The sequence below is a fragment of the Sapajus apella genome, unplaced genomic scaffold (genome assembly GCF_009761245.1).
Source record: "Sapajus apella isolate SASKATOON/1434 unplaced genomic scaffold, GSC_monkey_1.0 scaffold169, whole genome shotgun sequence".
Classification (NCBI taxonomy): Eukaryota; Metazoa; Chordata; class Mammalia; order Primates; family Cebidae; genus Sapajus; species Sapajus apella.
The window spans coordinates 259,740-277,834 of NW_022437109.1; the positions used below are offsets into that span (position 1 = coordinate 259,740).

Here is an 18,095-nt window from a genome sequence, read left to right on the forward strand (position 1 = left end):
TTTTAGTAGAGACGGGGTTTCACCATGTTGACAAGGATGGTCTCGATCTCTTGACCTCGTGATCCACCCACCTCGGCCTCCCAAAGTGCTGGGGGGATTACAGGCTTGAGCCACCGCGCCCAGCTACTACCTTTTTTTTTTTTTTTTGAGATGGAGTTTCACTCTTGTTGTCCAGCCTGGAGTACCATATTGTGATCTCAGCTCACCACAGCATCTTACAGCAGGCTTCTGCCTGGACATCCACACATTTCCATACATACTCTGAAATCTGGCATAGGCTTGAGAGCCTTAATTTTTATACTCTGTGCACCCACAGGCTTAACATTATGTGAAAACCACCAAGGCCCAGGCTTTGCACGCTCTGAAGCAGTGGCCCAAGCAGTACCTTGGCCCCGTTGAGCGATGGCTGGAACTGGAATGGCCAGGATGTGAGGAGTCGTGTCCTGAGGTGCGCAGCACAGCAAGGCCCTGGGCCTGGTACATGAAACCATTTTCTCCACTGTCTTGGATATTAGCACTTGGTTCTTTTTTACTTATGCAAATTTATATGGCCTGCTTGGAATTTTTCCCCTGAAAATCGGCTTTTTTTTTTTCCTACCACATGGCTGGGCTGCAAATTTTTCAAAAAACTTTTATGCTTTGCTTCCCCTTTAAATATAAGTTCCAGTTTTACATCATTTCTTTGCTCATGCATATGGGATAGGTTGTCACAAACAGCCAGTCCACATCTCGAATGCTTTGCTGCTTAGAAATTTCTTCCACCAGATACCCTGAATCATCACTCTCAAGTTAGAAGTTCCACAGATCCCTAGGGCAGGAGCACAATGTTAGCAGGTTCTTTGCTAACATAAAACAAAGGGCTGTGACCTTTGCTTCAGTTCCCAATCAGTTCCTCATCTCCATCTGACACCTCAGCAGCCTAAACTTTATTGCCCGTATCACTATCAGCATTTTCATCCCAACAATTTAACAAGTCTCTAGAAGTTCCAAACTTTCCTTCATCTTCCTGTCTTCTTCTGAGTCCACACCACACTCTCCCAACCTCTGCCAGTTACCCAATTCCAAAGCTGCTTCCACATCTTCAGGTATCTCTATAGAAATAAAGATGATACTCCTACTCCTCAGCATCAATTTTGTATATTAGTCTGTTCTCACAGTGCTATAAAAACATACCTGAGAGCAGGAAATTGATAAAGAAAAATTGGCTCATGGTTCCATAGGCCGTACAGGAAGCATGGCAGCATCTGCTTCTGGGGAGGCCTCAGGAAGCTTCTAATCATGGCAGAAGGTAAAGATGGAGTGAATATCTTACATACCAGGAGCAGGACCAAGGCAGAGGGGGAGGTGCTACACACTTTTAAACAACCAGATCTCAAGAGAACTCACTATCACGAAAACAGCACCAAGGGGATGGTGCTAAACCATTCATGAGAAACCACCCCATGATCCAATCACCTCCCAGCAGGTCCCACCTCCAACACTGGGAATTACAATCTGACATGATATTTGAGCAGGGACACAGATCCAAAACATATTAACTACTGAATACGTGTAACCAAGAATACACTGCACATCATACGTTTTACTTTTGAAACTGTACTGTAATTATCTATGTATCTATGCATCTGTCTTCACTCACGAGATCCTGAGTTCCTTGAGGAGTGTGTTTTATTCCCAAAACTTTGCATCTTGAGTACATAATGTGCCCTATATTTGTTATGAGTGAATAAGTGAATGAATAATCAATTTGCAAGGTTTCTCTTCAGACACCTTAAAGAAGCAAACATTGAGTGGGCATGGTGGCTCACGCCTGTAATCCCAGCACTTTGGAAGTCCAAGGCAGGTGATCACTTGAGGTCAGGAGTTCGAGACCAGCCTGGCCAACATGGTGAAACCCTGTCTCTACTAAAAATACAAAAATTAGCTGGGCATAGCCTGTAATTTCAGCTACTCAGGAGGCTAAGGCATGAGAATCACTTGAACCCAGGAGCCAGACCTTGCAGTGGGCCAAGATATCGCCACTGCAGTCCACCCCGAGGACTTTGTCTCAAAAAAAAAAAAAAAAGTAAGAAGTAAACATTAAGGTGCTCATTGAAGAAGCACTGCCCAAGGCTAAAGCCCTGGTCTTTGTAACTTCTGAAGAACTTTCTATTACAGGAATCTGTGTGTTGGTTACTATTTTCCCACTCCCAGCCCAGCCTCTTTTCCTTTTCTCTGCCTCCTGCTGACACTCCACTCAGATCTTGAGCAGGCATTCTGCGAACAGCGTGTCAACTCTGCCGCCGTGCACAGGAGAGGGCAGCAGAGGCCAGTCCAGTTACACTGAGCGTGGCCTGCTTTCCAGATGCTGTCCTTCCTTCCCACCCTGTGGGCAAAGCGAGGCAACCACACTGAAGCAATCATTACTGCAAGCCTAGGGAGAGCTACTGCGTCCATTCTGAAGATGAGGACCCCAACACAGTGGGGTTGCTGAAGGTCACTAGGCGGCAAAGCATGCCTGCCTGTAGCCCCCTTTATTAGCTCGTGTCTGCTCTCTGGATATCAGATCCAATCTGAGCAGCAATTCCAAGACACTCCTAACTTTAGCTTAAAAGCAAAATATATCAGAAGAGATGAAAGCATTCAATTACTGGATACTCAGGCATCTCCCATTACAAGAGCCCACCCTTGACCCTGCTTCCCCTTCCAGCAACTGCTGCCCTTTCTCCATTTCCTCTCCTGGCCATGCTCCTAGAAAACCGTCTCCAAGGGTGGTGTGTCCACTTCCACATCTTCATCTCACAATTGCCACCAAGTCCACTGCAATCTAACTTCTGCCCACCCCACTGAAGCTATTCATGTTCACATCACCATGACCCAGTTGCAAACTCGGTGGAAACCTTCTGGCCTAAATTCATCTCCCCATTTCCCCTGCCCCTACCTGCTTCCCCTCTGTATTAGTGAATGATTCCAGCATTCCTCTCCTTTCCCGTGCAAGAAACCTGGAAGTCATTCTAGAATCTACAACTTCTGTAATAACTCTACCCCATTCAAATTACAAGTCCTGCCAATTCCCCTTCCTAAGTATGTTGAGAATTCACCTCCTGTTTTCGTGCCACTGCATAGATCAAGGCCTCATCCTGTTCAGTCTCCCAACTACCCATCAATTTATCATTCAGCAAATGTGTACTGAGCAGCTACATGTGCCAGACCCTATCGTGGGTGCTGGTCACAGAGTGAAGAACAGGGCTGACAAGGCCTCACTGGAGGACACATTCTTGGGGCCACAGACAGTAATAACAAGCAAGATAGTATCAGACAGTGATAGGGGATATGAAGAAAACAAAGTGATGTGAGAAGAATGACTCACATATATATAACTATATAAATATAAATATATATATTTATATATATATATAATATACAAATACATATATATAACATATATATTTTTTATTTATGTATAATTTTGAGACAAGTCTCACTCTGTTGCCCAGGCTGGAGTGCAGTGGCACAATCTTGGCTCACTGCAACCTCCGCCTCCCAGGTTCAAGTGATTCTCCTGCCTCAGCCTCCCAAGTAGCTGGGATTACAGGCATGTGCCGCCACACTCGGCCAAGTTTTATATTTTTAGTAGAGAAAGGGTTTCACCATGTTGGCCAGGATGGTCTGGATCTCCTGACCTCATGATCCGCCCACATTGGCCTCCCAAAGTGCTGGGAATACAGGCATGAGTCATCATGCCTGGCCAAGGGAGAAATGTTTTTTAGCTAAATATTGAAAAATATCTGGGGGCCGGGCGCGGTGGCTCAAGCCTGTAATCCCAGCACTTTGGGAGGCCGAGGCGGGTGGATCACGAGGTCAAGAGATCAAGACCATCCTGGTCAACATGGTGAAACCCCGTCTCTATAAAACTACAAAAAATTAGCTGGGCATGGTGGTGCGTGCCTGTAATCCCAGCTACTCAGGAGGCTGAGGCAGGAGAATTGCCTGAACCCAGGAGGCGGAGGTTGCGGTGAGCCGAGATCGCGCCATTGCACTCCAGCCTGGGTAACAAGAGCGAAACTCCGTCTCAAAAAAAAAAAAAGAAAAATATCTGGGGAAGGCTACTTTAGTGGGCTTACTAGGAAAGGACTCTCGGTGGCAGTGACAAGAAGCTGTCTAAGGCACTGTAGGCTGTTGAAATACTCCATTTCCCAGCCTCCCTTCAAGAGGGGGCATGCCCACAGTTCTGGCCAATGAGTCAACTGCAGTTGAAGGGAAGCTCTCACTTTCCTGAAAAGAAAATGTCACTGGCACAGTCGCTTCCTGATCCTCCTGTGACCATGAGAGAAGGAAGGGAAACTAGAGACAGGCGGGCCTTGAACCAAGGCCAGCAGCCGCCACCCCTCGACTCGCTATGGGAGAGAAGCAAGCCCTGTCTGTCTAAGCCACTCACGGTGGAGTTTGCTCTTCCTTTCAGCACAGGGCATTCCAACGTGAATCACGAGCCCTGTGAACACCTGGGGCGGGCAGAGAACTCAGGCAGCGTTCAAAGGCCCTAAAATGGGAACTACCTTGACATGTTTCAGGAACAGGAAAAAGATCAGTGTGGCTGGAACACAGTGAAGTGAGAGGGAAAGAGCAGACAGTCTGAGAGGGGATGGGGTCTTGAACGCTTAGTAGTCCCTGGAGTGCCATCTGGATTCTAAGCTCATGGGAAACCACTAATGGGTTTTAGGCAGGAGAGCACATACTCTGATTTCAGTTTCTTGAAAGATCATTTTGACCAGGCATGGATGCTTATGCTGTAATCCCAGCACTCTGAGAGACTGAGGCAAAACGATCATTTGAACACAGGAGTTTGAGACCAACCGGGGCAACATGGCAATCTGAACAACCCATCTCCACAAAAAAAATTTTTTTGAGACAGAGTCACCCAGGTTGGAGTGTAGCGGCACGATCCTGGCTCACTGAAACCTCTGCCTCCCAAGTTCAAGAGATGCTCCTGCCTCAGCCTCCTGAGTAGCTGGGATTGCAAGTGTGCGCCACCACACCCAGCTAAATTTTTTTGTATTTTTAGTAGAGACAAGGTTTTACCATGTTGGACAGGCTGGTCTCGAACTCCTGACCTCAAGTGATCCACTGCCTTGGCCTCCCAAAGTGCGGGGATTACAGGTGCGAGCCACAGCACCTGGCCTACAAAAAAATTTCTTTTAATTAGCTGAGTGTGATGGCATACAGCTGGAGTCCTAGTACTTGGGAGGCTAAGAGGGCTGTTTGCGCCAAAAGTTTGAAGTTATAGTGAGCTACACTGCACTCCAACCTGAGCGACACAACAAGACTGTCTCAAAAATAAATAAACTTAAAAAAAGAATTATCATAGCTGTTACCTGGAGGATGGTTAAGGGAGTGCAGGTGGGGCGGATGCTGATTTGGGGCTGACCCAGGAGTTTCCCTCCCGTTCCTGGTGTCTGTTAAGCCTGGGATAGGCTGCATGACCCTGGTCTGGCCAGTGAGGCAGAGGTGGGAGACCTTCAGAGAAAGCTTTTCTTTGCTGATACAAAGGGACACCATCAGTTGGCGCAGCTCTCTGCCCTTCTCCCTGCTTGAAATGTAGAGGACAGCTGAGAGTTCAGGAGCCCTCTCGCACCGATGATGGAACAGGCAGAGTGAGGATGGGAAAAACCTGGTCTGGGTACTTGTCAACATCATTGAACCTTTGACTCTTGCCTACCGCTGAACTTATTAGCTGAGAAAAATGACCCTATATTTGTTTAAGTCAGTATACATTTGGTTTTCTGGGCCGGCATAGTAGCTAACGCCTGTAATCCCAGGATCACATGAGGCTAAGAGTTTGAGAACAGCCTAACCAACATGGTGAAACTCCATCTCTACTGAAAATACAAAAATTAGCTAGGCATGGTGGTGTGCACCTGTAATCTCACCAGCTTGGGAGGCTGAGGCAGGAGAATGGCTTGAACCTGGAAGGCCGAGGTTGCAGTGAGCCAAGATCACGCCACTGCATTCCAGCCTGGGTGACAGAGTGACACTGTCTCAAAAAAAAAAAAAAAAAAAAAAAAAAAAAAATGGCTGCACAGTTTGAGACATCACATTCGGGTCCAAATCAGAAAGAAGAGGCCTACCCCAACCCAATCTGTTGCCCCCGACTGTTTTTTTGTTAAGAAAAGCAAAGGCAGGCCGGGCGCGGTGGCTCACGCCTGTAATCCCAGCACTTTGGGAGGCTGAGGCGGGTGGATCACGAGGTCAAGAGATCGAGACCATCCTGGTCAACATGGTGAAACCCCGTCTCTACTAAAAATACAAAAAAATATCAGCTGGGCACGGTGGTGCGTGCCTGTAATCCCAGCTACTCAGGAGGCTGAGGCAGGAGAATTGCCTGAACCCAGGAGGCGGAGGTTGCGGTGAGCCGAGATCGCGCCATCGCACTCCAGCCTGGGTAACGAGAGCGAAACTCCGTCTCAAAAAAAAAAGAAAAGGCTTTTGTAGAACCCCCAGCACACTTTTACCTCTAGCTCATGAACAAACGGCTGCCCCTAGCTGCACGGAAGCCTGGGAAATTAGGGAAAGCCATTGTTGTAGTTGGCCCAGATCAAATTCCACCCACTACCTGGGGCTGAACCCACTGCTGCCTACAGCAAACTGGAGTTCTGTTAGCAAAGAAGAAAAGGATAAGGTTAAGCAGGTGACAAAGAGGACCTGCCACCACTGTCCTGCTCAGCAGAGTGGAATCACCAAGGTGCTCCGACTACCCTCTTCCCAGGTCTGCCTGGCAAACCCTTTCTAATCCATCACATGCCAGTTCTCATGGGACCGCCCTCACTCTCCCAGGCAAACCCGGTGCTTTTTCTTCTATCTCCATCAGAGGTATGTAATTGCCATTATAGCAACTGATGTAATGTGACTGCTCATTCAGTTATGCAGACACGCATTCTCACTGCAAATGCTTGCTGAGTGCCTGCTATTTGCCAAAGACTGCTAGGAGTCAGGAATTCAGTAGTAAACAAGTTAGGCATGCAGGTTTGGTCCCTGCCCTCATGGAGCTTTCAGTCTAATAGGTGAGATATTCAGACAGGTAAAGTTATGGGGAAAAAGACGCCCATCTCCTCAGAATATAAACGACTCTATGGTGGGACTGTCTTTATGTCTTGCCCCAGGATATAGCACAGCATCTCACGCAAAGCAGATGCCCTATGAACATGTGTTAAATTCATTTACTCAGGAAGGCATTGAAATGTACCTTAAGTATAAATATTTTAAAAGAAATGTATTTCTTATTTCTACCAGGAAAGCCCCCAAGAATGAACCATCATACTCTCCCAGTATTAAATCATGGGCTACAACATCTTGGAAAACGCTTTGCTCTCTCCTCACCTTGTTCCAGGTCTCTTCCCCCTGGAAAAGTTCTCGCGGTGTCTAATACAGCACTTCACATCAGAGGTCCTTAATAAATATGTGTTTTTTGCTGAAGGGTTCGTTTGGATTTTCTAAAGAAAGATCCTCTTATTGTCAGTGCCACAGCTCCCAAAGTGTGATTCTGAAGGCATTTAAAATAACTCCTCAGGTTCCTGTTCCATAGCTTATTATGTGTAGCTTTAACAGTTCTTTAAACACCCTGTTTTGTTGCCCTTTCTACTACTGCAGGGGATGGCAGCTGGGAACAAGGCGACAGAGACGAGGGAAATACAAATACAACCCCTGCTTTGGTCTGGGCTTCTGTTGCTATGGTGATGTTGACAACTAACGCACAGGTGAGAGACTCTTTCCACAGTGGAGCCAGCGGATCATGCAAGCCAGAGGGGTAGGACAGAACCACGAAAGACCCCCACGCCTCCTAGGTCTGAAAAGGACTTCCTGAGGCCATCTGCCCACTCCCATACCTCTTACCTGGAATCAGATGGATGGGCAGCAAGTTCCCAAAAATCCTCAAGAACAAAGCCCACAACCCCCAAATCCCCTGCTGGGCACATATTTCACAATATTCATGACCCTGAATGGGTTTTCTGTGGCTAATGTCGCATTCTCTTGATGTCCTTCCAGCCCAATTCCTCTTACAATTGCTTCTATGGAAATCAAAGTTAATCATCACCTTACACTCTGTACGGTAACCCAGGAAGATAAACAAGAAAACAAAACCACAGCTGAAGCGTGGACTCGCTTCTTTCTGTGCTCCCGCGGTCAGCTGTGTTCTTCTCAGAGGGTGGGCTCGACAGCCCACTGACCCAGCAAGAGGCCCGTGGCCGCCCTGAAAGTGGAAATAGGCCTGCTGCCTCGCGTGTCAAAGTGGGACATGGCAGCCCTCCCATGAAGGATGTTTTCCTTCTCCTGAGTGAAATAAAGCAGAGAGAGCAGGAAGGTCTGTGTTTAATGAATATCTTTAAAAGCTTTTGCGACAGCAGACAGAACCCAAGGCAGCTTGGAAACCCACAACGATAGCAGTAGGGCTCTCGTGCCTCCAGATGACCCTGCAAAACAGAAATGGTTCCACTAAATTAGGAGTATGTCCTTTTCCCACTTCATTTTTTTTTTAAATCTCAGCTTTCAAAATCATTTCAGCAATCATTCTGCCCGAAAAACGTGTGGTGGCCTTAACGGCACAGCCTGGCTCAAAGGTGAGGCAGGAGTGGGAAAGTGCCCAATCCAAGACGCAAGGAGAGAAACTGCTCCCACCCCTTCCAGAAGCAATAGAACCCTCTCCCCTCTCACACCAAGGTCACATGGCCGCCGGCAGGAACGTCATCTTGATGCCAACGGTCTCCTCCCCATTTCCCTGTGGCCATCTGTACCCCTGAACTACTCCCACTTCCGCTCTCTTAATCCTTTCCACTACATTAAGAAGCTTCCTGCTACTGACAAGCTAGATCAACCCTGGGCCTCTCTTCACAGTCCCTAATTCCCCAAAACAGTATCAAGAAAACTCAACATTTGCATTAAACTTCTCTTTACATTCTCCACTTATTTCACACCCTGGACCAATAAACCAGAGCTTATTTTCACAAGAGTAAAGAAGCCTCTGTAAGTAAGGTTAACACCCACCCCGAGGCTGGCTTCTGTCTGGTCTCTCCCAACAGCTGAGCATCATGGTTTTGCTAATTAAGCCACTCTCTTGTCTTTAATTAGCTGCATGTGAATCTTGTTGGGAAGTCTTGGATCCGTGAAGTAGTCTGGGATAAAAATCAAAAGACATCATCTATAACCAAAGGCAAAAGACTTACTCCGGGAAGGAGACAGCTCACTCCACCAAAAAAAGTTAGCCTGGCTTGGTACTAGCAGGACTGCTAAGGTGGCCCTGCTTTACGGTGTAATATGGTAAAATGAGCGGTCACTGCCCCCAACCGAGCAGTTGAGTCTGCCAGCTCCAACGTTCCCAGGAAGGGTTCGCAGAGGCTGGCTGCCGCCCCTCCAGGCTGTGGCTGCCCCCACCCCCCGACCCCCACCTACCCCGTGCCGCACCGTTTGCTCCTCCGCCTGCTGACGCACAGAGAGCCATCAGAGGGCTCAGGGATTCTCTGGGTTTTCTGCTCCAGGCCCATCTTGGGGCCCAAATAAATGCCAAGTATTATTCTTGTCTCAGCTCAGCTTGCCAGCTCCTGTCTCTGAGCTATCACGCCTTCTCTGAGAATACCCTCTCAGAGGAGAGCCAGGCTCTCGCAGGATGACGCCAGATGAGGGTTTTTATACACCCAGCATACTGTGAATCAGAGGCAGCATCTGCTGTGCTAGCAAAGGCGTACTGAGATTCTGTTAGCAATGGTTTGAGGTCTGGGATGTAACCAATTCTCAGGACTAACAGGACTGAAGAAATTATCCAACCCATCCCTTTCCCTCTAAATACCATTGACCTTAAGGCATCTCGGGCAGCCCGTCCATTAGAATCACCGGGGGAGTCTTTAAAGCTATGGATGCTAGGCCCCACCCCAGACTAATTAAATAAAATTCTCTGGGGGTGGGGCCTGAGCATCAGTATTTCTAAAAGCTCCCCAGGTGATTCTAATGCACAGCTAGGGTTGAGAACCCAGCTTTAAGATTCCCAAGGGAAAAGCTGCCAATCATGTTCCTTTGGGAATCTCAAAATTCTTAATCCTCATTATGAGGAAGTTCTGCCTCACTTCTTACCTGTCCTCATTTTGAGGAAATGATGGTACAGGAAAGAAAAAGCTGAAAAAAAGCTCCCCTGGGGGACATCAGATGAAGGAGTACCCCAGACTCTGCAGGGAGAATCCTGGGCGTATTCAAGTATAAACTCACAGTAATGCTCCCTGCGCTGGCTTTGTCAGATACCCAAAACTGATGCTGCCTTACTCACCTGCGGCAAACTGTAGGATGTTGTCTGGTCTTTTCAAAAAGATTTCTCTGGAAAACATGAAGGGATAGGATGGGAGGCAAAGCAGACTTTAAGGCAGGCTGTGGCTACTGCTTTGGGTCCTGTGCTTTCACGTAGACGAACCGAGACACAACCATCTTGGGAGTCAATAAACCCACAGGTTTCTGACAAAAGACCCTTTCATTCGTGATTTTCCGCCAACTCCATATCTAAGGCAAGGAGCAAAGCATCCTAAATGGCAATACCCTAGGATATTGCTTACATCACAAAAGAGTTGTGCTGCAGCCAAGTGGGGCTTGCCATTCCTTCAACAACCTTTTCAGCATTTATTTATTTATTTATTTGAGACAGGATCTCACGCTGTCACCCACCCTGGAGTACAGTGGCTGGCGGGATCAACCTCCCTGGCTCAAGAGATCCTCCCATCTCCAGCCTCTCGAGTAGCTGGGACTACAGGCATGTGCCACTGCGCTGACTAATTTTTTTTTTTTTTTTTTTTGTCGGGGTTTCACCATGTTGATCAGGATGGTCTCAATCTCTTGACCTCGTGATCCACCCGTCTTGGCCTCCCAAAGTGCTGGGATTATAGGCGTGAGCCACCACGCCCGGCCTGCTGGCTAATTTTTAGGGTCTTACTACGCGTGGCCCAGGTGGTTTCTAACTCCCAGGCTCAAGCAATCCTCCTGCCTCAGCCTCCCGAAGTGCTGTGTTTACAGGAGTGGGCCAGGGCACCTGGCCTCAACAACCATTTTCACCGAACCAGATCTCTAGCCAGGGGCAAGAAGCAAAGACTAAGAACATGCTGCCCAGTCCTTGAGGAGCTCGTGAGTGGTGGGAGATACGCAGCCTCACGATGTCCTGAGTAAGCTGAGCCATGAATTCAAGGGCACAGGGAGATACAATAAACAGAGCTAAAAGATGGACCTCAGACGGCTGCTGGCCCCTCAGTCCAGCGAGGAGACAGCTGCAGGGCCAATGGCGCTGGAGAGTTGAAAATGTCTTATATCGCACAGTTTTATGGTTCATAAAGTATGTTCACAAATATTGCCTCACTTTACAACAACCCTGTGAAACAGCAATTATTATGCCCCATTTTACATCCAAAGAAATCAAGCCTTCAAAAGATTAATGATTTGCCCAAGTTCATAAACTTAGTAAATAAAACAAAAAGGCCCCAGGTCCTGAGACTTCAAGGTCAGTGCTCTCTACAATATGTTCTCTTGGCCAAGGCCTCCCCACTCCCCAGGAACCCCGCCCTCCTAAGCTTCATAATTTTGTCCCCCTTCTCCTTCAATTCATTTTGATAATTGTTGAGCACAAATTACGCATATGTTATTGCACTAGATATGAGGGATTGCTTTTTTCAAAATAAAATACAGCCCTACCTCAAAGAACTTATAAGCAAGTAAAAAGGAACAGGTTAGTTTCCAAATGTCCAAGTGGCCAAGGAAGCTCTGGCAGGTGCTAAGGAGGGGTATGAAGTAGTGCTCTGGGAGATCAGAGCGGGGAGAGAGGTTACGGAGAGGGAAACCCCAACAGTCCTCACAGAGCAGTTGGCATTTGAGAGGACCCTTGAAGTACACATGGGATTTCAGTAGGTGGGATGAGGGTTAAGGGACAAGAACATTCCAGATCCAGGGAAAGAGCAAGAGCAAAGGCCCAGAAAGAGAAACCGTTTGTATGCTGTAGACTATGACTTCCTTGAGGGTAGGAAGTGGGTTGTAGACACCTTTCTATCTCAAGTCTGAAGAGCACTCAAGAGGTATTTGTGCCTGAGCTCCATGGGGTCAGCGGAATGATCAGAAATGGTCTGACTGCAGTAAGGCAGGCATGCAGGGAGTAGCGGAAAACAGAAGAGGTTCTGTTATGGAGGGCCTTGAATGCCGGGGACAGACATTTATACTCAATTCAAAAGACAATGGAAATAGACAAAATATGGTATAATACATGATGGAATATTACACAGCAGTGAGAATGGAGGATCGACAGGATGCTACTGAGCGAAAGGAACCAGGCACAAAAGAGCACATATCGTAGAATTCCATTCACATAAAATACAAAAGCGCACAATAAATCCGTGCTGGTAGAGGTCAGGACACTGGCTACTATTTTAAGGGGAGTGACTGGGAGGGGCACAAAGGGTATGAGGTGCTGGTAAGGTTCTAGTTCGTCATCTGAAAACAACAGAACCGGGCTGGGCGCGGTGGCTCACGCCTGTGATCCCAGCACTTTGGGAGGCCAAGGCAGGTGGATCACAAGGTCAAGAGATCGAGACCATCCTTGTCAACATGGTGAAACCCCGTCTCTACTAAAAATACAAAAAATTAGCTGGGCAAGTGGCGTGTGCCTGTAATCCCAGCTACTCAGGAGGCTGAGGCAGGAGAATTGCCTGAACCCAGGAGGCGGAGGTTGCGGTGAGCCGAGATCGCGCCATTGCACTCCAGCCTGGGTAACAAGAGCGAATCTCCATCTCGAAAAAAAAAAAAAAAAAGAAAGAAAAGAAAACAATAGAACCATGTGTATTTTCAGCCTGTGAAAGTTCATCCAGCTTAGGATATGTCATTTTTCAGTATATTTCAATAGAATGTTTAAAAACAAACCCAAAAAGGCAATGTTGTGGAACTACTGAAGATTTTTCCAGCCAAGCAAGGACATGATCACTGCTGTATTTGGGGAAAATTCACCTGCTTAGGTATTTACAAAAACAGATGTCTAATAAAGACCTTATACAATTTCTTACCTGGCTATCAAATCTGCAGCATAAAACCTGAGCTTTCTGGGTGCCTCAAAAATAAATCAGATTCCTACTCTTTCCAAATTTCAGATTCAAAACTTAAGGTGTTAAGAGTTTGGTACCGGCCGGGGCGCCGTGGCTCACGCCTGTAATCTCAACACTTTGGGAGGCCAAGACGGGCGGATCACGAGGTCAAGAGATCAAGACCATCCTGGCCAACATGGTGAAATCCCATCTCTACTAAAAAAATACAGAAATTAGCTGGGCATGGTGGCGTGCACCTGTAGTCCCAGCTACTCACAGAAGAACTGCTTGAACCCGGGAGGCAGAGGTTGCAGTGAGCCGAGATTGCGTCACTGCACTCCAGCCTGGAGCCTGGTGACAGAGCAAGACTCTGTCTCAAAAAAAAAAAAGAGTTTGGTACACTGCATTTGCCAGTGTAGGCTGAAGAAGTGTGGCTGAATGGCCGTAAGTCTTTAGGATCCAAAAAACCCAAGTGAGGAGTTTGCTTCCCACAAAGAATGCTTCAGAGCGTCTTTTGGCTTGGGACGAATAGAGAGCGGAGCTCTGCAGAACAGACAAGGACAGGCATGGTGCTCAGGACCCTGCTCTCGCTTCTCCCTTCCTCTTTTCTCACAGGAAGGACCGTGTGAGGTGGCCAGCAGAGACAGAGGCTGACTCTGGTTCATCCTGGTACCAATCAAAGAAAACGACGCCAAACAAACAAAAGTAAACCCTAAAACTTCAAGCACTAAACGCTCAAGCTCCATCCAGGAAAAGGGGTCAGGAGGATTTCAAGTAGAGCAGCTTTAGGGACAGCAGAAAGAAAAGCCTGGTGGTGTAGCTGGCCTTGACAGGAGCATGGTAAGAAAGGAAAGGAAGTATCTGGTTGTCCCCGCAGCAGCCAGTCCCAGACACATAGGCTGCTCCTAGAAGCTGTTCCTAGTCAAAGGGAGAGGCAAGGCCATCCCTGAGAGGAGACTGAAACAACTCCTTCATTCACCTCCCCCAGGTGTTCTAATCCTCTTGTCTGTGAGCAGTGCAAATGTTGACTTCGTTCCAGCTTTCACCTTCTATCCCCAATCTCTCTGTTGGAATTGCTTCTAACCTGGAGTGCAAGGTCCCCAGGATAGGAACGATTATCATCTTAATTCCCTTTAGAAGAAAAGATGCAAAAGGTGATGGCCTGACCCTCAGGTCTGATATTGACTGGGATTCCTAAACTATCTTTTGCCCAAGCCACATCCCTGGCCAACCTTCAGAACTGGAAAGGTTTCAGTTTTCTGTCTCCTTCCCCATCTGCCCTCTGAGAATCTGCTGTCACTTGGAGAAATGTCTATAATATGAATAGTGAGTTTTTAAATTTTTTATTTTATGAGACAGAATCTTGCTCTGTCACCCAGGCTGGAGTGCAGTGACGCAATCTTGGCTCACTGCAACCTCCGACTCCCAGGTTCAAGTGATTCTCCTGCCTCAGCCTCCCGAGCAGCTGGGATTACAGGCATGCACCACCATGCCTGGCTAATTTTTGTATTTTTAGTAGAGACAGGGTTTCCCCATGTTGGCCAGGCAGGTCTCAAACTTCTGGCCTCAAGTGAACCACCCTGCTCGGCCTCCCAAAGTGCTGGGATTACAGGCATGAGCCAACGTGACTGCCAGGCCAACTTTTGAGAAGACAAAGGCGGGCCCTGCGTCTGGCTAAGCCCACAGTCCAGGGGGCAAATGGGGATGGAGTGCTTACAGCACAATACAATGGAAAAACCAAAGGTTTGAATCCTGGTTCAGCAACTTTGGGAACGTACTTCACCTTTCTGAGCTTAAATTTACTCACTTGTAAAATGAAAATGACAGAAAGCTATCTTTTGTGGAGGTGCTGGGAGGATCAGCAAAAGTGTTCCAAGATGCCACACACGCGTGGGCACCGAGAACACAAACACGATTCCGCCAGCTTGGAGCTTTGGACCAGTAACTGAAGACGGAAGCGCAATTACAATAGAGCGTGGTAAGTGCTAATGCAGGGAAACAGAACGGTGCCTGGAGATGGGTGCCATTACAATTATTTAAATCTTGTCTATTTGTCTATGGCCAAACAGCATTTGAGATAGCGTTATTGTTTTCATCCACTGATACTCTGTGATTTTTTTTTTTAATTCTCTGCCTTTCATCCCATTAGGTTATGTTTCCATTCAAGCAAATGCCAGGTTGAAAGGAGGGATGGAGGAAGGAAAGAACACATTCCAGGATACACTGGTAAATTGTCTTCTCTTCCCCAAGAAAGAGTGGCTTCCGACCCTTGGAATTTCTCTAAAGTAATGTTTTCAGGTAGGGAAGGGCCGACCAGACAACTGATTTTTGTTTTCAGTTCAACGAGTGATTTTGTTAAGCTCCTATGGTTGAGAACAGTGTTCTACACCCAGCGGCTGCCTGTTGGTTTCTCAACGCCAAATTCCTGCTTCCGAGTGTCATAAGGTATGTATTTATCCTTATGTCTTAAAAATAGGCATATTTTTAAGAATTTAGGGATAACTGAAGGAAACCTCTAGGATAACTAAGAAAACCTTGGGTGCCACAAATCCCAGAGCCTGGAAAACCACCTACCTGAAGAAACCACTTATGAGCCACTCTACTTCTTTGTGGGTCCTTAGATACTTTTCGTTAACAATCCGAATCTGGATCTGGGGGGCAAGAGCAAAGGGTCACCTCCATGAGGGGACAGATTCAGGGTTCAGCCCTGGAGATGTGACAGGGCTGCGGGAAACAGGTGCGCATTTAACCCAGGTCTTTCCCCAGGATGCTTGAAAGTTTAAGCCACCCATCTTCTTATAGATAAAACATCATTCTGCCGCCTGATGTTCAGGCTGAGGGGTCTTAACTATGGTCGGCTGTGTCTGGCGGTAATTTCGGCGCATTTCAAAGGCCAAGTCCCTGAGGTCGTTCTTCCTGCACTCCAGATGCCCATCGGGCTCAGCGCTGGGCCCAGAAGCCCAGAGGTCCGCCCGAGGTCTCCCCTGTGCCCTCCCCACTTTATAACAAGCTCCCGCTCCCCTTCTCCCCCTTCTCTCGGCGGCCCTCTTCTCAGTCTGGGGCCCCCGTCCTGGGGAAGCTGCACTTTGGTGGACGCCGGGTGAGGGCGCTGGCGCACCCACCTTGAATTTTCTCAGCTGCTCCAGCTGAGCGGGGCTAAGCACCCAGGGGTCGGGCAGCGGCTGCGCGTCCGGGGACGTCGCCATCTTGCTGCGGTCGTCAAGGCGACGGGCCGCGGGCTGGCGAGGCCCCGCCCCAGGCCCCGCCCTTCCCCCAAGCCCGGCCCCTTTAGCGAAGCGGGGGCGAGGGGCTCGGGGAGCTGGGGGAAAGGGAGGGTCCTTAAAGGATCGCCTTTTCCGGATTGGAGGACTGATTCATGGACTTAATTGTGTGTGGAATGAGCCCTTCTTGACCCCACCCAACCTCAGTTCTTTTTCTTAGCTCTATAGTAAAACAGGAAAAAAAGGTCTCCCAGAATCTAGTTCCAGACACCCTCACCTGGACAGAAGCTAGAGGAAGCCTAGTACTGGGGAAAGAGAACCCAGGCTTCTTCTCTTTCCACTGGCCCAGAAGTCAACCCGTCCCTCTGTCCTGTAGACATTCGACATTGGAGCCGTGGATTCTTCAAACAGCGTGGAAGCACCCCAGAACAGAGAGTGGGCTGAGTTCTGCAAAGGAAGGAACGTTCTCTCCCGCTGAAGATGCTGGAGAGGACCTGGGGGACATTCTGCCAGAATTTCCCCTCTTGGACTGACTTTTTTGTGTAGATTAACTTTCTCTTCACCCTGGGCTCCTCACAAATTCTAAATTATTTTCTTCCACTCCCAACTGAATACGGGAGGAGAAAGGGAATTTGATCTTCAAGATTTGTTCTTCTAGTATCTAATTAAGAAGAGAAAGTGAAACATAAAGCCAGAGAGCTGAAAATAGCCACGAGAAAGGGCGTGAGCCTGTCTGTCAATACACACATGCCGAGCTCCCACCCCCGCAAAGATCGTGCTCAGCAGAGGCCTTCGGAGATGCAGGAGAAGAGGGAGGTTGTTTTTTCACATTTGTGAATAACTGCCCCAAGGAGCAAGAAAATAGCACTAGAAACAAGCTCAGCATTCCTCCCCGGCCGTGGTGGGGTTGTCATTGGTCTGCCTCTGTCCTTTCCAGCAAAGACTGAGGAAAAGAAGTGAAAGTGTTAGCAGTTCCCAAGCCAGGGAAAACCACAAGAAGTAAATTAGGGGCCGGGCGCGGTGGCTCAAGCCTGTAATCCCAGCACTTTGGGAGGCCGAGGCGGGTGGATCACGAGGTCAAGAGATCGAGACCATCCTGGTCAACAAGGTGAAACCCCGTCTCTACTAAAAGTACCAAAAATTAGCTGGGCATGGTGGCGCGTGCCTGTAATCCCAGCTACTCAGGAGGCTGAGGCAGGAGAATTGCCTGAACCCAGGAGGCGGAGGTTGCGGTGAGCCGAGATCGCGCCATTGCACTCCAGCCTGGGTAACAAGAGCGAAACTCCGTCTCAAAAAAAAAAAAAAGAAGTAAATTAGGTAGTGGGCTACAAGCCTCTTCCCAGGAACCCCATCTTGGTTAGAGATCATTCTGCTTGTTTGTCTTTTTTTAGGAGAGAGAGTTAATAGAGTGAGAGAGAGATAAGCTGCCATCTGTCAGAAGTGATTTTTTTTTTTTTTTTTCCAGCGGGAGCAAGAGGTTAACCAGTGATAATGGTTCCTGTTGGCCAAGATCTGTCTCTTCTCCCCACACTCCCTCCAGAGAAGCTAGTGGTGGTGGCCCGCCAGAGCTGTGCTAGCCAGTACAGTCACCTCGAGCCACCTGTGGCTTTGGAACACTTGAAATGTGGTTGTAGGTGTTAAATGTGCAGCAAATGTAAAATACATACTGGATTTTGAAAGCTTAGTATAAAAAAACTCATCAATGGGCCAGGCGCGGTGGCTCAAGCCTGTAATCCCAGCACTTTGGGAGGCCGAGGCGGGTGGATCACGAGGTCAAGAGATCGAGACCATCCTGGTCAACATGGTGAAACCC

General features: G+C 48.1%; 1 protein-coding gene and 1 long non-coding RNA gene across 2 annotated transcripts in view; one reads left to right on the forward strand and one right to left on the reverse strand.

Annotated features, from left to right (window-relative positions):
* LOC116542446 overlaps positions 1-8,331 on the forward strand; it is a 10,182-nt gene extending 1,851 nt beyond the window's left edge. Inside the window, exon 2 of the long non-coding RNA XR_004265224.1 lies at positions 7,624-8,331. This is a non-coding gene — a long non-coding RNA (uncharacterized LOC116542446). The remainder of the gene's footprint in view (positions 1-7,623) is intronic.
* A 581-nt stretch (positions 8,332-8,912) lies between these two features.
* Positions 8,913-18,095, reverse strand: part of RIIAD1 (regulatory subunit of type II PKA R-subunit domain containing 1) — a 16,506-nt gene continuing 7,323 nt past the window's right edge. Inside the window, exons 3-6 of the mRNA XM_032267485.1 lie at positions 16,184-16,380; positions 15,636-15,712; positions 10,286-10,332; positions 8,913-9,143 (exon numbers count right to left, since the gene is read on the reverse strand). Coding sequence (XP_032123376.1) covers positions 9,073-9,143; positions 10,286-10,332; positions 15,636-15,712; positions 16,184-16,380 — 392 coding nt within the window. The 3' untranslated portion in view covers positions 8,913-9,072. The remainder of the gene's footprint in view (positions 9,144-10,285; positions 10,333-15,635; positions 15,713-16,183; positions 16,381-18,095) is intronic.